This window comes from Macaca mulatta, chromosome 16, assembly GCF_049350105.2.
Source record: "Macaca mulatta isolate MMU2019108-1 chromosome 16, T2T-MMU8v2.0, whole genome shotgun sequence".
NCBI classification, from domain to species: Eukaryota; Metazoa; Chordata; class Mammalia; order Primates; family Cercopithecidae; genus Macaca; species Macaca mulatta.
Window position 1 is genome coordinate 37,826,772 of NC_133421.1, and position 21,591 is coordinate 37,848,362.

At 56.9% G+C, this 21,591-nt stretch overlaps 1 protein-coding gene across 31 annotated transcripts in view; it reads right to left on the reverse strand.

The window, feature by feature from the left end:
- MYO18A (myosin XVIIIA) overlaps positions 1 to 21,591 on the reverse strand; it is a 106,119-nt gene that overhangs the window by 27,609 nt on the left and 56,919 nt on the right. For 18 of the 31 annotated variants that reach the window (XM_077970669.1, XM_077970656.1, XM_077970675.1 and 15 more), the window contains 18 exons: positions 20,247 to 20,334; positions 19,935 to 20,041; positions 19,636 to 19,812; positions 19,093 to 19,306; positions 18,717 to 18,859; positions 17,450 to 17,550; positions 16,506 to 16,569; positions 16,172 to 16,316; positions 13,857 to 14,033; positions 13,544 to 13,634; positions 13,092 to 13,284; positions 12,196 to 12,282; positions 9,908 to 10,049; positions 9,619 to 9,778; positions 8,623 to 8,809; positions 8,046 to 8,289; positions 5,221 to 5,330; positions 2,029 to 2,094 (listed from right to left, as the gene is read on the reverse strand). In XM_077970669.1, the coding sequence (XP_077826795.1) occupies positions 2,029 to 2,094; positions 5,221 to 5,330; positions 8,046 to 8,289; positions 8,623 to 8,809; positions 9,619 to 9,778; positions 9,908 to 10,049; positions 12,196 to 12,282; positions 13,092 to 13,284; positions 13,544 to 13,634; positions 13,857 to 14,033; positions 16,172 to 16,316; positions 16,506 to 16,569; positions 17,450 to 17,550; positions 18,717 to 18,859; positions 19,093 to 19,306; positions 19,636 to 19,812; positions 19,935 to 20,041; positions 20,247 to 20,334 (2,496 nt within the window). Of the gene's footprint in view, positions 1 to 2,028; positions 2,095 to 5,220; positions 5,331 to 8,045; positions 8,290 to 8,622; positions 8,810 to 9,618; positions 9,779 to 9,907; positions 10,050 to 12,195; positions 12,283 to 13,091; positions 13,285 to 13,543; positions 13,635 to 13,856; positions 14,055 to 14,628; positions 14,641 to 15,889; positions 15,911 to 16,161; positions 16,317 to 16,505; positions 16,570 to 17,449; positions 17,551 to 18,716; positions 18,860 to 19,092; positions 19,307 to 19,635; positions 19,813 to 19,934; positions 20,042 to 20,246; positions 20,335 to 21,591 lie in introns of all 31 variants that reach the window. The other 13 variants (XM_077970674.1, XM_077970667.1, XM_077970653.1 and 10 more) reach the window with 4 other exon arrangements.

A 21,591-nucleotide genomic window follows, 5' to 3' on the forward strand; every position in this document is an offset into this window, starting at 1 on the left:
TGGTAGGATTGCAGGCGTGAACCACCACGCCTGGCCCCCAGATGCTTAATTTCATATAATGTGCAAGTCTGAAATCCCACTGGGGGTAAAAGGAATATCCAAGTCCCACCAGGGGACAGCAAACATGCTTGGTTAGGACACATAGCCACCTGATCAGGGCAGAAGTGAGGTGCTGGAGTGGGGGGTGGATAATGGCCCAGAGACACAATGAAAAGAGAAAGAATGGTCTAGAGGCCAAAGCAGCGAGCCTCAAATCTCTCTTGAACATTTGTGGGGTTAAGGGTCCTTCTGGGTATTGGGTGAAAGCTCCAGGCCATCTCCTCCCCAAAATACACATTCATACAAATTTTACAATGTCAGGAGGCTCTGAGCCCCGCAAAGTCCTTATTGAAACTCTCAGGGTCCCATGGCTCAGATGAAGACCCCCTCCTCTGAAGCAATGTGACACACAGGGAATCCCTGCTCACGAGTCAGTGTTAACCAGAGCCTAGACGGCCTGAACTTTCTTTCCCAAACTAGATGTGAGCAGGCACCCAGTGTTGGCCCAGCTCTGCCCTTGAGTGACAGTGCGCCCTGGGGCTTGCCTGCCTCAGCCGGGCACCTGGCATGGCTCAGGACGACAGAAGGTCTGAGATGGCAGCTGGGAAGAGGATCAGCCTATACAGGCCCTTTCCTGCCCTGCCCGAGACAGGCCTGGGAACCCAGGCATGGGCTGGAGGAGGTGCCATCCCCAATGGCAGCCAGCAGCAGCTCAGCCTGCTTGAGAGGCAGGAACCTGGCGGGAAAGACCAGGGTGACGGGACCCAGGGAGAGACCCTGCAGCTGAAGTAATGCCTGACAGCAGGCGGCCCTAGGCAGGGGCCCTAGATGGCAGCCCCAGCTTAAAAAAGCGGGGGGAGCGGAACAGACAGAGAGAAAAGAGCTGAGCCAGACACAGAGGTAGACAAAGCAGTGACACAAACCAGAAAATGACACAGAAAGAGAATGGGACACAAAGATACAGAGAACAAGGAGAGAAGCAGAAAAACAGAACCAGAAACCAAGGAATAGAGACCAGCAGGGACTGCTGGGGCCAAAGGGAAAGCCAGGGACGGCAGAAGCAAAGATGGGAAGATGCAAAGACACAGAGATGGGAGCGATGGACAGTGAGGGAGGGCAGGAGGAGCCAGGAAAGCGACTCAACATGCAGGGCCGAGAGGACCAAGCACACAGGACAAGTGAGACTCAAGCCTCTGCAAGCACCTCCTTGCACCGCACACGCCTCACGGGACCCTGCAACCCAGAGTTCCTTCCCTCTCTGCCGGCAGACAACCAGCCCAGAACCCTCTCTGGCTCTCCACTGGCCTCCTTTCCACCCCAGCCCTGGGGCACGTATGCGGGTGCCCCCTGTCCAAGCTTCCCAGGCTCGGAAGAGAGGGGCATGCAGGGCTTCCTGCCTGTGGGAGGAATGCTCAGCTGACCCTTTGGTGAGGAGTGACGCGGCAAACTGGCACCCAGGGGCCGGCGTGCCTGCATTTTACGCACAGCGTTCCATTCAGATGAGGAATTCGGCCTGCGGGCAGGTGGTGGCGGCACAGCCTCACCATGTCCTGCTTGCTCTCTGGAACCCAGCAGCCTCAGGTAACTCTCCACAGGGGCTCTACCCAAGGCCTCCTGCCTCTTCCAGCCCACATCCTCTGGGTCCAGCCCTCCAGTCTCCCCTACTCCCCACACCAGGACTCGGGCCAAGTTCAGGGCCACCTTCCACCCACTCTCTCCTGACATCACAGAGGTGTTCCTGGCACTGAACAAGCCAGTTATCCAGAAGGAAGGAAAGTCAAGTTGCTGCATCTGAACCCTCTAGCTCCCTGGCCCCTAGCCTTGAAGGGGGCAGCCCCTGAGTGGCTGGGCGGGGTGGAGCTAGGGCAAGACTCAGAGGGCACCAGGAGACCAGTGATGTCTGGCTGAGCAACAAGAACAGGAGGAGTGGGCCAGCCACCCAGGGGCCCCTGGAGTGAGGCCCGACTGCCCTCCTGTGGGACAACTCACCCGGCTCAGGCCCATGCAGCAGCTGCTCTTCTCCAGATCCAAGCACTCCAGCAGCTCCTCCACCGCCTGTAGAGAGAGGCCTCCGTCAGGCAGCCCGCCTGGGTCTCCCCTCACCATGCAGGGCTTCCTCCAGGCCCTTGGCCCTTCCCCTCCCTCCTCCTAGACAGTCTGTTACTCAGGCACTTGTGTGGGCTTCCTCAGTGTCAGGCATTGGGTTGGACTCTGGGGACACAGAGGTGACTACAAGAGGAACAAAGCATCTTGCTGGGGAGCAAGACAAGTGAACTACTGCAGTGCCCACAGGAGGTGGCACCTACACGAGGCACCTCAGACAGCTCTTGGTTGTGCTAAGAACTTCTGATACAAGTGAGAATTTGCTGGACCAAGTAGGGGAGAGGGCATTTCAGGCGGAGGAACCAGTGTACGCAAAGGCCTGGGAGCACAAGACAGCAAAATGCACTGAGGAAACTCCAAGTCACTCACTGGAACTGGGATGGGGGGTGGGTAGTGAAGGTGCAAATAGAGAGGGGGCTGGAGCCAAAGCACGTGGAGCCCCGTGTGCTTCGGGAGCCCCTGAAGGGTTCTCTCAGAGATGGGCATGATCAGGTCTGCACTGGTAGAGGTCTCACTGGCAAATGGGTAGATGGATGGAGACCTACCCCTCTTAGGCAGTAGTCCACGGGAAGGGAGGCTAGAGTCTGGCCCAAGGGGAAGAGAAGACGAGAACACACGGCAAGTGTTAAGGAGACAGAGCCTTGCCTGATATGGGGATAGGGTATGTAAGGAGGAATCTAGGGCTATACTGAGATTTCCGATTGACATAACTAAGCAGATAATGGTGCCATTCTCCAAAGTAGGGAATATAAGAGAAAGAGCCGACCTGTGGGGAGACAGAATGAGTTTGGTTTGAAAAAGCTGAGTCTGAGATGCCATAAGGGATAGGGGTAGAGAAGTCCAGAAGGCAGTCAGATAGAAATGTATGTCTGGAGCTCAGGAGAGAGGCCTGGGCTAGAGGTACTGATTTGGGAGTCATCAATATATCTGCAGTAATTGAAGTGATGAGTGTGAATGACGTTGGCCAGGAAGAGGGTGCAGAATAGAAAATACATATGGCCAAAGACAAAGTCCTGAGGAAGACACCTCTTTACTTCAGGGGCAAGTGGAAATGAGGAGCTCAGAGGGAATGAGAACAGAGTCAAGGGGGAAACCAGGAGTGGCAGCAAAGAGGCCCAGGAGAGGATGTCCCAGAAAGAATGGAGCCCCGTGCTGCTAAGAATTCAAGTAACAGAGGGATAGAAAGTGCTGGTTGGCTGTGGCAATATGGAGGGGATGAGAAGACCAGTGCCAGGGCATCAGGGAGAGGGACCAGGCAGCCATGGGCGGTGAGGGCAGCAGGAAGAAAGCCCAGGGCAGGCAGGAGGCAGAGCACAGGACAGGGAGATGATGACAGAGGTGACAGAGGCTCCTTCCAGAGAGCAAAACCTGCAGGTCTGTGGGGGAGTTTCTCCATGGAGAGAAAAGGGCCAGGAGAAAAGGCGAGGCTGGAGGAAAAAGACAGAGAAGCAAATTCACACGGATAGAACGGGTCTCTGGGGAGACCCAAGGAAACGGACTCCAAGGCACAGGATCAAGGGACTGGACGAGAGGAGGGACCCTTCCCACCAAGACAGAAGGTGTACAGGAATAAGGAGGCCAAGGAAGAGAGGTTTGCAGGAGGCAGGAAAAGAAGCTGGAGCCTGATGTCCTGAGATCTGGAAGTTGGGTATCTGCTGAGAAGGTGAGCCAGAAAGGTGGGGTGGGGAGGATTTGAGGAGAAAGATGGAGAATGGAATAGCAGATAGGAAGCCTGGAGTCATGGTCAGATAAGAAGGGGACATCTAGAAGACTTGCTGGTTCCCCCCGAGGGCCCACCAAAGGCTGAAGACCATGAACCTGTAGGAAGTCAAGTCCACAAAGTTGTATAATTTTCTTCCACCACCCTTGGGAGCCCAAAGTGAGGAGTGCAGACACCCAAAGCCTGGCACTTTGGGGTGGGAGTTTGGCAGGCCAGGTGCTGCGGGAGGCTCAGGAGGGCTGAGGGCAATGGAGGCAGAGTGACTGCAGAGTGAACCATGGAAAAGGAGACAATTGACAGAGAAACGGAGTGTGATCCGGAAAGAGAGGTCCTGACGGAGCTGGAGAGCAGGTGTCCTGAGGGGAAGAGAGGTGTGGGACCAGCAGGCAGGAGGCTGTGGTCAGAGAAGGTCACGCTGGGATTTATGATTTCAGAGGTGGGGCATTTCCAGAGCTGATGAGGTACTGGTGTAGCCACAGGTGGGAGGCTGGAATGGAGGCTGAGGCCCGTGAGAAGGGGGCGTGGGACGGGCATCGATGTCCACACGAGGTTGCCCAGGCCACCAGCAGGCCAAAGGATGGAAGAAAGTTCTTCCGAGCCCCCTCCATGAATTCAGGTCTTTGAGGCGGGGGTGGAGGGGCAGGGGGCCACACACAGGCTGGGTACTCTGTGGGCTTTCTGCCCCATTCTGCAGCATCCCCTCCTTTTAGGGAAGCCATCCTAGGGTCTGAGGTGTTTTCAGAATCAGGCTGGGTGCCTGAGGCCCAGCACAGTAAAGGAGGGGTCCTCTGCTCTGGGAGCCCTGTGACTGTCTAAGGGGCTGCCTCTGGGGCTCAACATGACAGCCCAGACGGGCAGGGACACCCCTTCCGCAGCCGCGAGTTCACCACCCAGGGCCGGAAAGGGCCCAGCAGCCTGTGTTCACCTGGCACCACAGAGGTCTCGCCATATCCACCTTCCTTCTAGGAGGAATGTTCACCCAGCCCTGGACAGTTTCCTGCTTCAGGAACCAATCCCTGACATGGGGGCCAGGCTGGGGGCCCAGGTGCCGTCAGTGGGGCTCCCAAGGCACTAATAATTCTCATGTGCCCCCAGTGGGCCCAGGCCCTGCTCGCTCCTGGATGATTGTCTGACCCACCAGTGAGCAGACACCCCCAGCTCAGGCCTCCAAGGAGGGAATGGCTCTTCTCCAGCTCCTACGGTCTGGGCCCCAGGACACAGCTGGGTGCTTCCAAAACCAGGAGCCTGAGCAGGGCCAGATGGGCTGTCTCCAGGGGAGGGAAGGCAGATGAGTCTGGGAAGGGCAGCTGCTTGAGGGGCCTGGGCAGACGGAGAGTGGTCTGGGGACCTGGACCTACCCGCCTTTCATCCACCACGATGTAGTTACGCCCGTGTTTCTTGGTCAGGTGCGGGGCCAGGACATCAAAGCGGCGGCGGAACTCAGAAAACACCATGTGGTCAGGGTAACCTAGAGAGAGCAGCCCAGAGCCAGGCCCGTCAACGCTGCCTGCTCCCAGCACACCCCAGTAGCCACTGGTGCCTGGGCAGTCAGTGGACAGTCACCAAAAGAGAAGAAACTGCAGCGGGTGGGGAGTCTGTGGTTGAAGGCAGGCCTGGAAAGTAGAGTGGGGAGTCAGGGAAGAGGAAGAGGAGGCCAGGAGGACAATCAGGCCTGCTCCACAGGGGGACAGGAAGGCCTGAAAAAGGAACAGTCTCCTTCAGAAAGAAGTAAGCTCCTAGTCAGTGAGGTATGCAAATGGGGGGTTGCGGGGCAGCTGACCAGCTCGGAGGAAGGCTACGTCCCAATCCCCAAGATGCTTTCTAGCTCTCCAAGTCTATGTCTCAGTGATAACGCAGACAGAACAATGTCCTGTGGTCTTTAAAAAAAAAGAAAAAAAAAAAAGGACACCAGGCCAGGCGTGGTGGCTCACGCCTATAATCCCAACACTTTGGGAGGCCAAGGTGGGAGGATCACTTAAGGCCAGGAGTTTGAGACAAGCCTGGCCAGCATGGTGAAACTCCGTCTCTACTAAAAATACAAAAAAGTAAGCTGGGTATGGTGGTCCATGCCTGTAGTCCCAGCTACTCAGGAGGCTGAGGCAGGAGAATCGCTTGAACTCAGGAGGCAGAGGCTGCAGTGAGCCAAAATCACACCACTGCACTCCAGCCTGGGAGACAGAGCAAGACTCTGTCTCAAAAAAAACAAAAAAAACAAAAAAAGGCACCAGAGTAGCTGAAAGGAATCATGCGTTGGCTAGGTGCTGGATTCCTGGCCCTGCCTCTTAGGATCATGTGACCTTGGGCCAGTCACTTAACCTCTCTGAGCCTCAGTGTCTTCACCTTTAAACGGGGGCCCTAGCACTTATCTCGCATGGTAGTCATGGAGATTAAATGAGAAACCAAGTAAAAAGCACAGTGTGACTCACTTGCTTGGCATTTAATAAACACTTCTTTTCCCCCTCCGTCCACTGAAGCAGGACATCAGAAAGGCCGCCCTCCTTGCCTCATCCTGACCTTGAGTCCTAGGCCAGGTGACAAATAAGACTTGTAGATTCTCTTTCCCTGAAGAGTGTCTGGGCTTCAGGTCAGGAGAGGTGTGACCTGACTTTTGGCTTGGAGCAAGGTGGCTTTTGGCTTGGAGCAAGGTCAGAGCAGTGGCTAGCAGGAGGTGACCCCAAGTCACCCTGATCTTACCAGAGCCCAGGGTGGAGGGCCACGAACTCCACTCCCACAGAATTACAGAATTTCAAACCAGAAAGGGTTTCTTCTTAAACCAGATCTGACTCATCTTTCAGACATAGAAATGGAGGCCTGGGAGGAGCGACTGGCTTGCTCAAGGTCACAGAGGCTGCCGCTGGGGGCAGAACTGGCTTCCAAACCTGGACTCCCGACAGTCAGGCAGGGACTCGCTCCACAGCAATGATGGACTAGCTGGCTCTGGGAAACCCTCCAGCTGGGAGGTGAGGCTGATGCATGTGCCTGATAATTGAAACAGGAGGCGGGGGCTGCTGAGGGGCCAAGACAAAGTGAGCTATTGATTGTATCTGAATTGCAATTAAATTGATGGGCCAGGATAGCAGGTCTGGACGCCTGGCATCTTAATTAATCATCAGTGCTATCGTCGGTGGCTGGGGGCCGGGTGAGGGAAGGGGGGCCTGCTGCTGCTGGCCTCATCGATCTGCTTGTTTGAGTAAAGCACATTGATTTTGGTTCAGAGCGGTAACAATCTGGTTTTGAAATAATAAACACCAACTCCATATCAAGACGTGGGGACAGATCGATGATTTATTTAGAGCAGGGCAGGGAGCCCGTTTCCTGGCTTGGGCTGCTAAAGAAAAGTGACAGTGCCCATGGGAATGCCTGAAGGGGACCTGGCTGTGGGTGGGTCTACCTGCTCTTCTAGCAAAGGAGAAAAACATCAGAAACCCAGCAACTCATAACTTCTCAGGCAAAACAACAACAACAAAAACAACAACCAAAAAACCCCACTTGAGAGACGTGAGACATGACTCTACAGCCAGCCTGCCTGGTCAAATCCCACTCTGCCACTCAGGAGCTGTGTGACCTTGGGCAAGCTACTTAACCTCTCTGAGCCTCAGTCTCCTCATCTGGAATAATAGCAGAGTGCTATCATGATAGCGGTGTGCTATCCCGGCCCCCAGCCACCGACAATAGCTTCTATGGACTCTAAGTAACCACTAATACTATCATCCTCTATGTCTCCTCTTTTAGATGGGCCCATAAAAAAGGGTCTGACTGACCTTTCTTGGGAGTTTTAAGTACTTCAGAAAGATTTAGCACCTCATTTCTCATTAGGCAGATGGCTCCGAAAGGGCACTGGGTTTGCTGCTGTGGGCAAAGTTGAACTGTCCAAACTAGGGACGTGAGGAGAAAGGGAGCTGTGGACAAATGACAAGGCGCGGGGTGGAGCTGGGAGGGGAGAGGGATGAAGAAAACTGAATACGGAAGGGAGAGGAGGAGGCGGGGACTCTGCAGGATGGAAAGAAATGGAGAAAGGAAGGGGCTGTGGGCTGGGAGAGATGAGAGACCAGAGCAGAAAGGATCGTGAGGAAAGAGACAGGAGCAGCCCCACTGCAGCCCACGGGTCCCAGGTGCGAGGTGGCGCAGGGCAGAGCCAGCTCTGGAAAAGAGAGCCCAAAGTGGAGAGGAAAGGAGGCCCCACCTTGGCGGTACATGCGCATGGCATCGAGCAGGCGGGAGCCGCGGAGCTGGGTGCGGAGCAGGGGCACGTCGAGCTGCAGGAGCCCAGCCTCGCAGTGGTCTCCGGAGGGCAGGTCCAGCTCACTGCTGCTGCTGACTCGGCGGGAGGAGGCGGAACGGGGCTCCCCAGCCCAGCCCTCAGCCACAGGCAGGAAGCAGTGCACAAAATGCAGCTTCGACTTCTTGATGGTGTCGATGAGGGCATCCTGCCGAGGGGAAGGGACCGCCCTCAGGGGCTCTGATGGCCTGTGCTCAGAAGAGCAGAGACTGGTGCCAGCGTCTCCACTGCTCAGGGGGTAGCAAGGGCGCCAGCACCAGCCAGGACCTACTAAGCCTGGACAACTCTGCCCTCGCTGGGCCTGGGTGGCCACTCACAGGTGGCAGCACTGAAAAAGAAGACCCCACCAGCAGCCATCGAGTCACAGCGCAACGCTGAGTGGGCACCAGATGGCCTCAGTGTGCTCGGAGTCCCCAGGCCTGCCTGCCAGGGGTAAGGAGGAGTCCCCAGGCCTGCCTGCTGGGAACCGGTTGGCACTCACCACTTGCAGCTTCATCTGGATGCACAGTGACTTCTTTTTGACAGCCGCCATGCCCGTGGTAAAGGTCTTCCGCATGCTGGTGGCCCGACGCAGTGCCAGCTGCGAGCCACCCTCCAGGCCCGCAATGGAGCCAGAGAGCACCGTGGCACTGCCTGCGCGGCCCAGAAACAGGTTGCTGATGATTTTTCTGCCAGAGGTGGGAGGATAAGGGAGGAAAAGCAGTCGCTTTTCCTCATCTATGGAGCGGAAAAGGTCGCTCCTCCCCCAAGGCCCCAGAGCACCAAACAGTCCCATTCAGCCATGTCCAGGGGCCTGGCTACCTGAACTGCATGCCCCACACCCTACAGAGAAACGAACAGTGGAGAAATTTTCAAACAATACGGAGAGAAAGCCAGAGGTGGGCAGAAGCCAAGGGGTGGACAGGAATTGGACAGAGGGGAGCGATCTACTCATCTACTTCCACTCACCAGGGAGGGCAAAGGTGTGGAAAGGTTTCCAATGTGACAGGAGGGGTTAGGGTTCAACATCTTCTAACATACGATATAATTTATTTATTACGTTCACTGTTCATTATCTGTCTCTCCCACTAGAATGTAAATTCCACAAGGGCAGGGAGCTCAGCTTTGTTCACTATGATCTGCCAAACACCTAGAAGCCCCTGTCGCAGGGTAGGTGCCCCTAACCATCTTCTGAAGAGCAGAGCGGATGACAGGGCCTATGGGCCTGGGGGTTTCTAAGGCCACTCCTGCCTTCTTTGACTTGGGGGTGTTCTTCACATTTAAACCATAGGCTCTCCCACCATGTCTGCCTCCCCCCTCTACTCCAAGAGGCCCCTCCAGCTCCTCCAGGCCAAGTGCCCTGGGCTGTTGCCTCTCAGGAATAAAGGCCATTTATTTTGCTAGTGAGGGGGCCTCTGAGACAACTCCAGGGGGAGGGAGCCCCAAAATCAAAACAGTCCTGGGTACAGGACAGGGGAGGAGGCAGTGGTGGTCTTACTTCTGGGAGTCCTGCAGGAGCCGGGGGGCATTCTGGGTGGCTGGGTTCTGCTTGGTGTAGTTCAGCCAGCCAGTCACGTTGTACTCTACCCAGTTGGTGCCATGGCTGTGGCCCAGGAGAAAGTGGTGTGGTTTGCTGCTGCGCAGAAGGGGGCTTTGGCCTGACGGTGGGAGAAGCAAGATTCAGGTTGTCAGGGCACAGGCACAAAGTGATCCCCTGCACAGGGAGTGCCACCTAGACCCACCTGTAAGAGGAAGCAGAGGAGCTACCCTCTAGGGATGCCACCTACCTTTTTTGTCACCTTCCTGGGGGCCATAATAGGAGAAAAGGCGCTCCAGGAGGGTGTCCTCACTGGCCCCTGGCACCAGAGCCTCCTCTTCCAATAGCCATAGCAGGCCCCTTGCCTCATCTGTGCGGGCCAGCGAGCGGACCTACAGAGAAGGAAGGAAATCCCTCCTTGTCATATGGAGCTGCGGGAAAGGGGCCAGGGTGGTCCTCAGGCCCAAACACACCCTACAGAATGCTACGCACGTGCACACATGCACGCACGCACACGCTGCAGCTCCTGTCGCTCACTGCTGACACCTTGTGGAGGAGGCGGGCAGCCCAGGGAAAGGGAAGCCAAGAAAGGGAGCAAAGGGAAGCCCACAGCAAAAGAGGGTGCTTAGCACTCCAGTCCAAAGTCACCAAAGACTGCAGCCTTCCTCCCGGCCAGAGCCCACGCCCTGAGGCCCTCCTCCACCCTTTCCCCTCGGAGGTCACCAGGGACTTGGGTGAACCCCATATTGCTCTCACTCCCCTGGCAGTGGGATAAAGTCTGGAAGGCCCTGAGCACAAGGGTTGGCCCTAAGGAAGCTGTCAGTAAGTGACAGCTGTGGGGTTAATCCTGGTCTCTGAGAGTAGAGAACCCAGAGGGGGCTCAGATGGCTGCCGGTGGGATCACTGCAGGCTCACTCAAGGACCAAAAGCATAAGACAAGTGACTTAACGGATGTGGCAGCCAAAATGAGCAGAGGCTGGGGCAAGCTAGACAGCAGGTACCCCTATCTATAGGGAACAACCACCACTGAGCTGCAGCCAACCGCTGTCCTGGAAGAACACTGGCCTAGCACTGATAAACCCTCTGGTTCTTCAAGAGAAGGTAGAAATACCCAATTCTGATTTCCAATATCCCAGGAAGGCCAAACAAACTAGGCCTGTGGCCACATCTGGCCTGCAGGTGCCTCTTCTATGGAGTTCCCACATCTTTCTTGGGCAGGAAGGATGGAACCTTCCCCACACTCTATTCCGGCCTGGCCTTTAGGGACTGGAGGAAAAAAGAAGTGAGAAAGGGGCAGTTTTTTCTCTCTTTGACCCCAGCTGCCTGCATCTCCTCCCCACAGATGCCCAAGGGAGTTGGCGTGATTACCAGAAGGAAGCAGAATGTGGCCAAAGGCCAGGGTAACTCTGGCGGCAGGAACCAAGTAGCAGGAACGAGCAATGAAGCAATCAGATGGGAAGACAGGCTTGGCACCAAGGTCCCCTTCCCCAGGGGTGCAGCTGCCCCATGCCAAGGCCCATTAGTCAGGGGAGACCACAGAAGAAAAAGAAGGGCCAAGCTCTTCCCACATGCTGTCTGACCCCTGCCGCTCATGCTGACACCCCCCCTCTTCTGGGAGCCACAATGGTTCTGAGTGAGGCCGTCACAGGAGCCCAGGTGCCAGGAAAAGAAAATCCACTTCCCTGGGGAGATGCGGTGCTTGGGCACTTTAAACATCTGTCCCCGGGGGGTACTCACTCTTTCCCAGTCCCACCACTTGTGCAAGCCAAGCAGGGCCTTATGGCAGAGAAGAGGGAGGGAGAGGCAGGAATCAAAGCACAGGACGGAGATCGGCGACCTCGCAAAAATGCCAGTTCGCCAATAAAGCACCTTATGCAATTCCCCTAATGGTGGACAATCGCCAAATGCCAAGAGTTTGCTAGGCCAGCCAGTCCCCCACCAAGTGCCAAGGTGCCCAGGACACTAGCACAAAGGGTGACAAAGCCTGCCCCCAAGGTTGAGGGGAGAGGGTTCATATCCATGACAGCCCCCTAGAGGGCATTTGACAGCTTGGCACTGTTTCCCCTGGGAGTGGGAGGCTGCCTCCTGGCCCTGCTCTGTTAGGTTGCACCAGTCCTCTACTTGGGGACAATGGCAGGGAATGACTATGTCCTTGGGGTCTGGGCCCTCATCACCTGGGACTGGTCACCAGGGCTCCTGGCAGACACACTGGAGGCTCAGCCAGTCACCAGCTGGGGCCTGAGCCTCAGAGGCTGAGAAAGGAGATATGCTTTCCTGCCTGGCTGGGACACCCGTGGGCTGTGGCTCCCCAGGGCACTAAAGCAGAAGAAAGTGCCACCTTCCTGGCCAGACTGCGTGAGTGCTAAGGGGCAGAGCCCCAGCGCCATAGAGTAGTTGGTGTCTGGGCATGACTGCTGGACCCTCCCTCAGCCCACAGTGGCACTCCTGGCAGCAGCTCAGATGGAGAGGGCTCCACCACAGGGAGACGGGTGGGAAATGAGAGGAAAGGCTCTCTCAAACCCTCTCTGCAGCTCCTACCAGGGACTGATGGGAGGCCTGGTCCACAGCAGCCACAGAGTCATCCGTGGGGGACTCCAAGTCATCAAACGCCAGCTCGATGTTCTCCTGGGAAGGAAGGCCGAGCAGTACTGAGCATGGGGGTCACGTTGTGGGGAACAGCCCTGTGAGCAGGCTGGGAGGGAGCTCTGAGATCTGCAAGGCCAACCTCCTTCAGTGCCGTGCAGGAGCTCCCTCCGTCATCCCAAATGAAACGGCTCCCAAGGCAACACACTGTATTTTTTGCACAGCTAAAATTCTCAGAACCTCTTTTTATCCTAAGCCAGAGTCACATTCTCATTACTCACATCAGTTGATTAGGCAACACAGAGCAAGCCCACTCTCAATTTCACACAATCATCCTTGAAACACTTGAAGACAACTGCCATTTTCCTTCTGAATCCTTTCTCGCCCCAAATAAATATCCTGACAATTCACTCAACTCATTTCCAGATGAGGCAGGATTTCCAGTTCTCATCCCATCAGGGACACCCTTTTACAGAAGGCACTAAGTCATCATCTGTCACTCTCACAGATCAGGGAAGGGAGACGGGAAGGCCAGGCCCAGACACACTTGGAGCAGGAACCACACAGTGGCAATCACTGGGCCTGGGAGGTGCCTCAAAAGAGGCCAAGGGCGGTCTCCTCAGGGCCCTCAATGCACCTGTAGGCTTCCTGGAGAGTAAACTCTCCACCAAGTGAGAACGTAGCCAAAGCCAGAGGCCAGGGACAAGGGGGCAAGGAACGACTGCTGCTCCAGAGAGTGCAGGAGGACAGAAATGGAGAATAAGGTGGTGCCTTCTGCATCCACAGATGCCCTCTCTAGGGGTGCCAAGGCCAGAATCTGAGGCCAGGTGAGGCCCAGGCCCTAGAGCTACCTCCTTGTATCTTTCCAACTCCTGCACGAAGGTGCGCTCGTGGAAGAGCCTCTGCAGCCGGTCCTGGGTGTAGTTGTGGCACAGCTCTTCAAAGGAGGCTCCACGGGCCGACCCACCCTGCTCAGGGTTCTGGAAACCCGGGGTGTCGACAATCATCATGGAGCAGAGCGAGTGCTGGCTGGACTTGAGAGCCCTGGATAGGGACAGCCTGGGTCAGAGCCCCGCTGGTTGGCCTCTGGCACCAGGAAGCCCCACCCTGCCCCAGCCAGACTTCCATCCCTGCCCAGGTGCCCAGGACCCTGGAGGGGAGGGCGTGCTGGCCTTGCTCATAGCCCACAGTACAGGGAGACCCTGCTGGAGGAGGCCGGCTCTGCCTCGGCCAACCAGGCACAAAGGCATCTATTCCACCTCTGCCAAAGCAGGAAAAGCCCTGGGTCCTGCCTGGCACTCACCTGTTCACCAGGGAGACGAGAAGGGTGAAGAGCTCGCTGTAGAGGCCAGCCGCCATGCCCTCAAGGCACTCCAGCGCACTCAGTTTTGGGCCTGTGGGGCAGGGGGAGCAGCGCTATCTCCTGCTCTGCAGGACTCCCCACCTGGGTAGGCCCCTGACCTGCCCAAGGCCCAGTCAGCACGGGGCCTGGGGCAGGGCCTCTGCCACTGACAGAGCATCTGTTCACTCCAGCAATCCCCTCCAGCCCCAGGGATGGCAGCAAGGCCGGGATGAGGCCTCCCGCTCACAACCATCAGCCAAGGGACAAAGCGTACCTGTCCCATCTCCCAGGCCACTCTCCTCGGGGCCCTGGCGGAAGGAGGTGGAGCGCTGCAGAGTGCCACCCTTGTGCTGGTGCTTGAAGATGGCTGAAGACAGCTCCTCCAGGCTACAGCCCAGTAGGTACGCAGCCTTCTGGGCCCACTCATGGCGGGCAAACTGCTTGCGCCCAGCTGTGGAGTGGAAAAAGGGATCTGGCATCCTGGGTCTTTTTCCTTAGGCCAGCTGATGACGTGATGACCAGCTGATGACTATGCATCTTCTGGGGGCAAAAACCAGCCCTGATGACACCTGATGGGCTTTAGGCAGAATAGGGGCAGCCAGCAGTGGCCAGCATTTCCTGTGTTCCATGGGGATGGAGAGAATGAGCAGGTCCTAAAGTAGGCGGTAACTCCACATGCTGCCACCGGAGGGCAAGAAGCCGGTTGCAAAAATCCCTTTTCAGACGGCTCAGCTCCAGGGGTGCCCAAGTAGGGGAAGGGCGGACGAACCAGCCCACCTGGGATGGGCACAAGAACCCTGTGTGCCTGTGGGGGATTTATCTTGAGAGATCGCTCATGCCTCCTCATTCCCTGGGTGCATTAGAACCCTCCCTCTTGCCCCCCTGGCATCTGCCAGTGGAGACCACAAACACCCACTGATGGCCCAACAGTGGGGAGGCAAAAAAGCCGCAGGGGAAAGGGAACAGCCCGCACAGACGTATGTGCCTCAGCCTACATGTGTCTAATCACGGCAATTAGGGAAAGCTAACAAGAAACAAGGTTTTACCTTCAGCAGCTTCTGTAAGGCAAAGGACCAGCATGCAGCATGCAAAGAAAAACAGTGTGTTAGCAAACAGTCATCAACGGGGCTCGCCGCCTCGAAGGGACCGTGGGGCGGGGCTGTTGTGAGGATGAGCAGGCAAGAAAACACAACCACAGTCAGACTTGGGACAAATGCAAACACACACACACAGTCTCCAGGGAGTATGTCTGTGGGTGTAATCACACTGACACACACAGAAAGAGACCCACAAAGACATTCATGCACATGTGTGCGCGCACACACACACACCCTGGAAAACACTGGAAGCTCTGAGGCGCTAACAGACATTGCTCGACAAGGTCCCTGTGAGGCGCTAACAGACATTGCTCGACAAGGTCCCTGTGCTGACACCCGGAGCTCTCTGCTTGCAGCTGGGGCTGGGTAGGTTAGAGGAAAGCTAGGCTTGTCACCTCAGAGTGAAGCAACTTCCCGCAACACACAGCCACACGCCTGCCTGCCTGTCCGTCCTCCACATTCTCGAAACAACTTCCCTAACCCAGAGCCTGGCTCCTCCTGGGCAGGGATGCCACTTCTTGGGGTCGCACGGAGCCTCACGCCCGGGCATCCATTCCTCCATGCACCCACCACCCGCCAGGGCCTTCTCACTCCAGCTGAGCAGCCTGGGGCCCTTCACATCCCAGAAGGGGACAAAGCCAAAGCCCAAGGTGCTGTTCAGCACTAGCATCCCCTTTCCCTAAACTGTAGAAAAAAGGGGTGAAGAGGTGCTCAAATCGCCACCCTCCAACGTAAGTCATCTTGAAGGATGGAGCAGAGCTCCTCCAAGCCAGGCCAAGTCCCCAAGCGCAAAGTGCCAAAGCTGCAGCCCATTCGTTACCACGGTGCCTACTGCCCCCTAGTGGCCGCCACCTTGACATGCAAGAGGAAGATACGCAGCTACCCAACCAGTGGAGAGAAGGAAAGAGGACTGGGGAAAACTGGTCTCCGGAGGCCCCAGGAAGCAAGCCCACCCTACCCCACCCCATGGTGGGCATCCTGAGAGGTTCCAGGATTCAGATCCAAAACTGGCAGGAGAAGCAGCTACTCCTGGGACTCCAAGATACCCCACAGCCTGCAGGCTCCCCTTTCATTCTCAACTCCCGGGGTTCTCCCCAGACCAGTCCTCTCCGCAGCAATAGAACAAGCCCAGCCCCCAGAAAGTCCTGGGCAAGCACCAAGACAGGGCACGGCGGCCCCTACACCCCAGGGCGGGGCCAAGGTCAGTTACCCGCTTGCTCCTCGGGGGCCTCTGTCAGGAAGGGAACAAGAAGGAGAGTTATTCCAGCGGGGCTGCCCTGCCTTAGTGTCCTTCTCGTCCCTCAGCCTCTGAACCCCAGCCCTCCATGCTTCCTCACAGTGCCCCCCGGGGGGCTGAGAAGAGGCACAAGCAAAAGAGGGGTGTCTCAGAATGGCTGAATCTGTGCTGGGCAAGAATAAACTGGGAGTGGGCAGGGCCCCTAAGAGATCTCCCAGGGGACAGGCCAGCCTACTGGGACCCACTGCAGGTTACCTTTGGTGGCTCCTGCAGCCCCCAGGTGGTAGATGGCAGCCAGAATGAGCCAGCAGGCCTTCTGTTCATCGGGGGAGATGCCCAGCACCTTCATGGCCGCCTGCAGCTTACTAAACTGCTGAGCTGCCTTCTGCTTTTCCTCAGGCTGTGGAGATAGATGACTTCAAAGGGCTGTTCCTCCCAGCACACCCCCATGAGAAGCTGGGCCCTCAAGACAAGGCTTGGGTAGAGCCAGCAGCTGGAGCTGGGCTCCCATTATTCCCACGGGACCCATGGAGGCTTTTCCTACCCTCCAAGGCCCAGGGCTGCCAACCCAGACCCACAGACCCCTCACCTTGGCCAGTGGCACAATCCCAAACACATTGTTCTCTGCCAAGTGGTTGAGGTGGAGCTCTGTCCTAGGGGTATAAATAAGGCGTCAGCACGGCGCTTGGTCCCCATGCCAAGGCCATTTCCCCCCAGGGTGGAGACAGACAGACTCAGCTTCCAGACTCCAAGTTCTGTCTGCCCATCCTCCCATCATCCCCGACTGGCAGGCCAGCTGCCACTGCTTTCCTAACTGGCCTGGATGCCTGGTCAGGGCACCATTCTCCTGAGTACAGGCCACCAGACATGCCCTGGTAAGAGGATGCAGCCAGGCCCCCAGAAGGGAGCAGGGAACCTGACCGAAGGGTGAGTCCAGCCAAGGCAGAGACCATGCCCTCAGTTACAAGAAGGGCTAAAGAGGACAATGGCCTGGGGTTGCTGGCTCAGCCTCATCGTTTATCTTTTCAGTGAACACACAGCAAGTCTGAAGGTCTAAAGGGAAGAGCGTGGCAGAGGTAGCCAACACGGGGCAGGAAGGGCTAGTCTGGAGGCCACTGGAAGAGGCATGGGCTTTTGGCCCCAGTGTGGACTCAAATACCCCTACCAGTCATGCGATGGTAGGCAAGTCCCCAACCACCGGCACCTCAGTGAGCTTTGCTTTCCAGAACTGGCTTCATGGGTAATGGAGATCCTAGCTAGGCCCTGGAAACACTGAAGGGTTTTCTGTTCCCCTCCCACATAGCCAGGCCCCAGTACCCAGGACCAGGGAGTTCCTGATAGGCAGGGACTACATCTCATCCGTGTCACCGTCCCTGGGGCCTAGCTCAGAGCCTACCACATAGCAGACATGCAATGACCAAACAGTGCAGGACGTGATCAAGTGGCTTTAATTCTGGATGCAATCAAGGTCCAGGAGGCCAGTCAGCGGGCTGGAGCTCATAGCACCCTTGTGTACCCTCTGACCCATCTCACCTGAGGGTGCCATCCCCACAGGCCAGCAGGTAGTAGAAGATGTTGAATGTGGCCTCACTGGCTGGGCGCCGAGCCACACGAAGCTTCTCCAGAAGCATTGTCTGTGGCACAGCATGGAGGTGTGGGTAAGCAGGGCAGTGCCAGATCAAGTTTTTCCCACCCCACATCAGAAGGAATCAAACCCATGGTCCTCTAGGCCCTGGGGAACAAGCAGCTGCATTTTTTTTTAAGATTTGAGATAGAGTCTCACTCTGTCACCCAGGCTGGAGCAAAGTGGAGTGATCTTGGCTCACTGCAACCTCCGCCTCCTGGGTTCAAGCGATTCTCCTGCCTTGGCCTCCTGAGTAGCTGGGATTACAGGCATGCACCACCACGCCCAACTGATTTTTGTATTTTTAGTAGAGATGGGGTTTCACCATGTTGGCCAGGCTGGTCTTGAACTCCTGACCTCAGGTGATCCACCCACCTCAGCCTCCCAAAGTGCTGGGATTACAGGCATGAGCCACTGCACCCAACCTACATCTTGTTTTTTAATTCTTTTTTTTTAAGATAGGGTCTCGCTCTGTTGCCCAGGCTGGAGTGCAGTGGCACAATCACAGCTTGCTGCAGCCTTAACCTCCCAGGCTCAAGTGACCCTCCCATTTCAGTCTCCCAAATAGCTGGGACCACAGGCATGCACTACCACATCTGGCTCAATTAAGCAGCTGCATCTCATTCCCAAGGTGCTCAACCAGATACCAGATCCCTCTAGGATCAAACTGGGGACAGAAACCAGAATGAGGTGGAAGAAGACAGGCCCAGCTCCCAAAGGGGCCCTGCCACGCTGCCCAGCCCCCAGGTGCCTGCCTTCTGGAAATGGGAGCCTGTGATGAGGTATTTAGCATGGGAAAGAATCAGCCTTGGCTGGGCCTTACTTTACTGACAAGCCGGTCCTCTGCTAGGTGAAATTGGCCCGAGAGAAGCCCCAAGCATGAATCTCAGAAAATGGGTGTGAGGCTGAGGCCCAGCAGTAGAGTGAGGACAACCCCAGGGTTGGGAGAGTGAAGCGAACTGGGCAGAAAGCTGGACCAGGCCCCATCCAGGGCAGGAGGCCCTGAGGGCAGAAGGTGATGCCTCCGGGTAGCACAGGGCAAGCCTGCCTGTGCCTGGGTCAATTTTGTTGGGGTAGAATCCCAGGAAAATGAGGCACGGGAGACAGCCTAATTTCTAGGTCATGAAATCACGTGGCCCATCTCCTACTACCCCGAGTCCTGGGCAGCACTCTCACCTGAATGGAGGCTGAGGCCACCTGGCCAGCTTGGTCAAAGTCCAGGGAGAGGATCTGGGAGAAGCGGGTGGCATTGCTGTTCATGATGGTGGGGCTGTTCCCAAAGGCTTCCAGGAGGGTGTACAGAGCCTGCCACTTCTCCACTGCAGAATACAGGCCCAAGGGGACATCAGGAAAGCCAGGGGCAGCTCATCTCCCAGCTAGGAGCTCCAGAGGTATGAAGGCTTGGGGCCATTCACAGAACTGCCCATGGACAGAGGGGTTTCAGGGGGATGGAAAGGCCAGGGAGAAAAAGAGCTGGCACTTAAGAGGGTGCTCTCTCCTCACTCCCCTCCCCTCACCCCACTTTCAGTTTTCTCCGTTGTTCTTGCCTCACCAGAAAACACCTTGTTCCCGCTGATGCCCGCGATGGTGGCCAGGTACTGCACCAGATGCTGGCAGCTGGTGGTCTTGCCACTGCCACTACTACCCAGGAGGATGATCGACTGGTCCTGACGGCTCATCAGCATCGCCCTGTATGCGGTCTGGGCCACGGCATAGATGTGGGGTGCCATGTCCTCCCGCCGACACCCCTTGAACATGTGCATCACCTTGGGCAGGAGAGCAAGGGAGAGAAGGGGTTGGCTCTTAGCTGATCCCATTAAGACATCCCTCACCACTAAGGTCCACATCTTTCTGGATTTTCCCTCCTGTAGTGCCCAGGGATTCCAAGGCCATGCATGGAAATACAGAAGGTAAGTCCTGGACTCCATCAAAGGTTGTGGGGAGGTCCTGTCCCCCATCTCTTGAAATGACTCCTCTTCCCAAGGTCAACTGTGAGAGTGGATAGGAGCCCAGTGGGATGCCACAGGGGAAGGGCAGAGAGCCAGGGCAGGGGGTGGGGCCAGGAGTCTGCAGGGTAGCCTTGAGGGTGCCGCACCTTCTCGGAGTACACAGCAGGGGCCCCACGGGGGCCAAGAACCAGCAGGCTGGGGCCAGCATACGTGTGCAGCAGGCTAGCGCCATAGCGCTGGCGCAAGGTGTGCAGGACACTGGACTCATTGAGGTACACCAGTGAGGCCAGATCCTCCAGACGGTCGCAGGAGGGAGCATTAGCCTGTGTGGGAGGATAGGCGGGTGGGCACTGGAGCAGCAGAGCCCATCTCTGCTGCCAGAGGATGGGCCTGCCCTGCCCAGAGCACTCCTGAGCCTCCTTCCCCAACCCAGCCCCCTGCCCACCTTCTCCACGTCATCTTCGTCCACATCCAGGATGGCCCCATCGTGGTCCAGCTTCACGCGCACCTTCCCCTCAGGCAAGCTGAGCTCCTCAGATTTGAGTTGACTGGCTGCAGGGGAGGGACAGACAGCTGGGATGGGCCAGGGAAGCCTCTGCTACTCCACGTGGGAACTTCTCGGTCCTGCCCTCCTCCCCACTGCATCACCAGCCTCTCGCTCACTGCTCAGCCCTCACCAGATGCAGAAGGCACATTTGCTGCCCAGCCCTGAGACCAGAGAGTCCTGACATGTGCCCCTGGACACTCCAAGACTCACCCAGTGAGAAGCCGTCCCTGTGGACCAGCCACACCTTCTCCGTCTCATTCCAGGCCTCCTCCGCTGCAATCTGCTCTTCTGTCTTCGCCTGTCAGCGAGAGGGAAGAATAAAAGGCCCTGCTATAGAAGACAGGGACAAGGACAGCAGGAGAGGGGAGACAAGTGAGAGCATAGGCTTCGAGACAAGCCACTGGGCAAGGAATGAGTTAGGTGACAGACACAGAACACAGGGACATCAGAGGTGTCTGGGAAAGAGGGTGGGGAAGCCAGGAGGCAGGGGTGGCTCTGAGGAGCCCTGAGGACAGGACACAAAGGCTAGGGACCATACCATCAGTGAGGGTCTGGCAAGACAGGGGCACAGGGAGCTTGTGCCCAGGAGAGAGCAGGCCCCAGGAAAGCAAATCACCAGGTTCTCCCTCAGCCACCCTCTACCCCTTCACCCTGCCAAGCCCGGGAGATCAGTGTCCTGAGTCCAAGGCCCTAGACCCTGGCCACAGCTACTAGGATCTTCCATGCCCAGCTTCTCCCTTCATCCAAATGGTAGGGCCTCCTTTGCCAGGCTGGGAGAGGGCATGTCCTCAGATCTCAATAGGGAGTTGCCCGGACTTCGCAGTACAGAAGGATAGGTGGGCTCGGAGCCCTGGCCTCAGCCCTGGCCCTCCCGTCCAGAGGTTGCTCTACCTGGGCCGGGGGACAGTACCCGGGTACACACACCAGCCTCCCTGCTCCTTCTTCATGCCACCATCAGCAAAGACCCCTGTCACACAGACCTAGCGGACGTGCTAATGCCACACAAAGGCACGAGGCAGTGCGGCCAGAGATATGGGGTAGGGGCAGCCCTGCTCTGTCAAACACAGGGAGAGGCTTACACATTATACAGATGGACACAGGAGTGGTGTAAAGGGGCTGGGAGCCCCCAGAGGCCTCAGGAGGTCACCAACTCAGAAATAAGCATTCATAGGTACTGACAGGGTGTGGGCTGTCAAATCTGGCACCCTCTAAGAAGGACATTTGAACTGGGAAGAAACGGTGTCTGGGGGACCTGGGGAAACAGATGAAGGACCCAGGGCCCAACGGGCTCCTCTTGTGTGTGGGTGAAATGACAGCAAGGTCATCCTGTGCCCCAGGTGGGGGATGGGCACCCCAGTAGCATGGACCCACCCTTGGGTTAGCCCCTACACTCTCGGAGGGTCCCAGCTGTGAGGCACAATCAGCCTGAAACCTGAGGCCCAGGCGTGGACACTGCCTGGGTCCTGACCCCCTGAGTGAGAAATCAGGAAACGATAAGGAAACATAAGAAGTATGTTCTTTGTTACATTTCTTGGAGTTGAAAGAAAAGGAGATG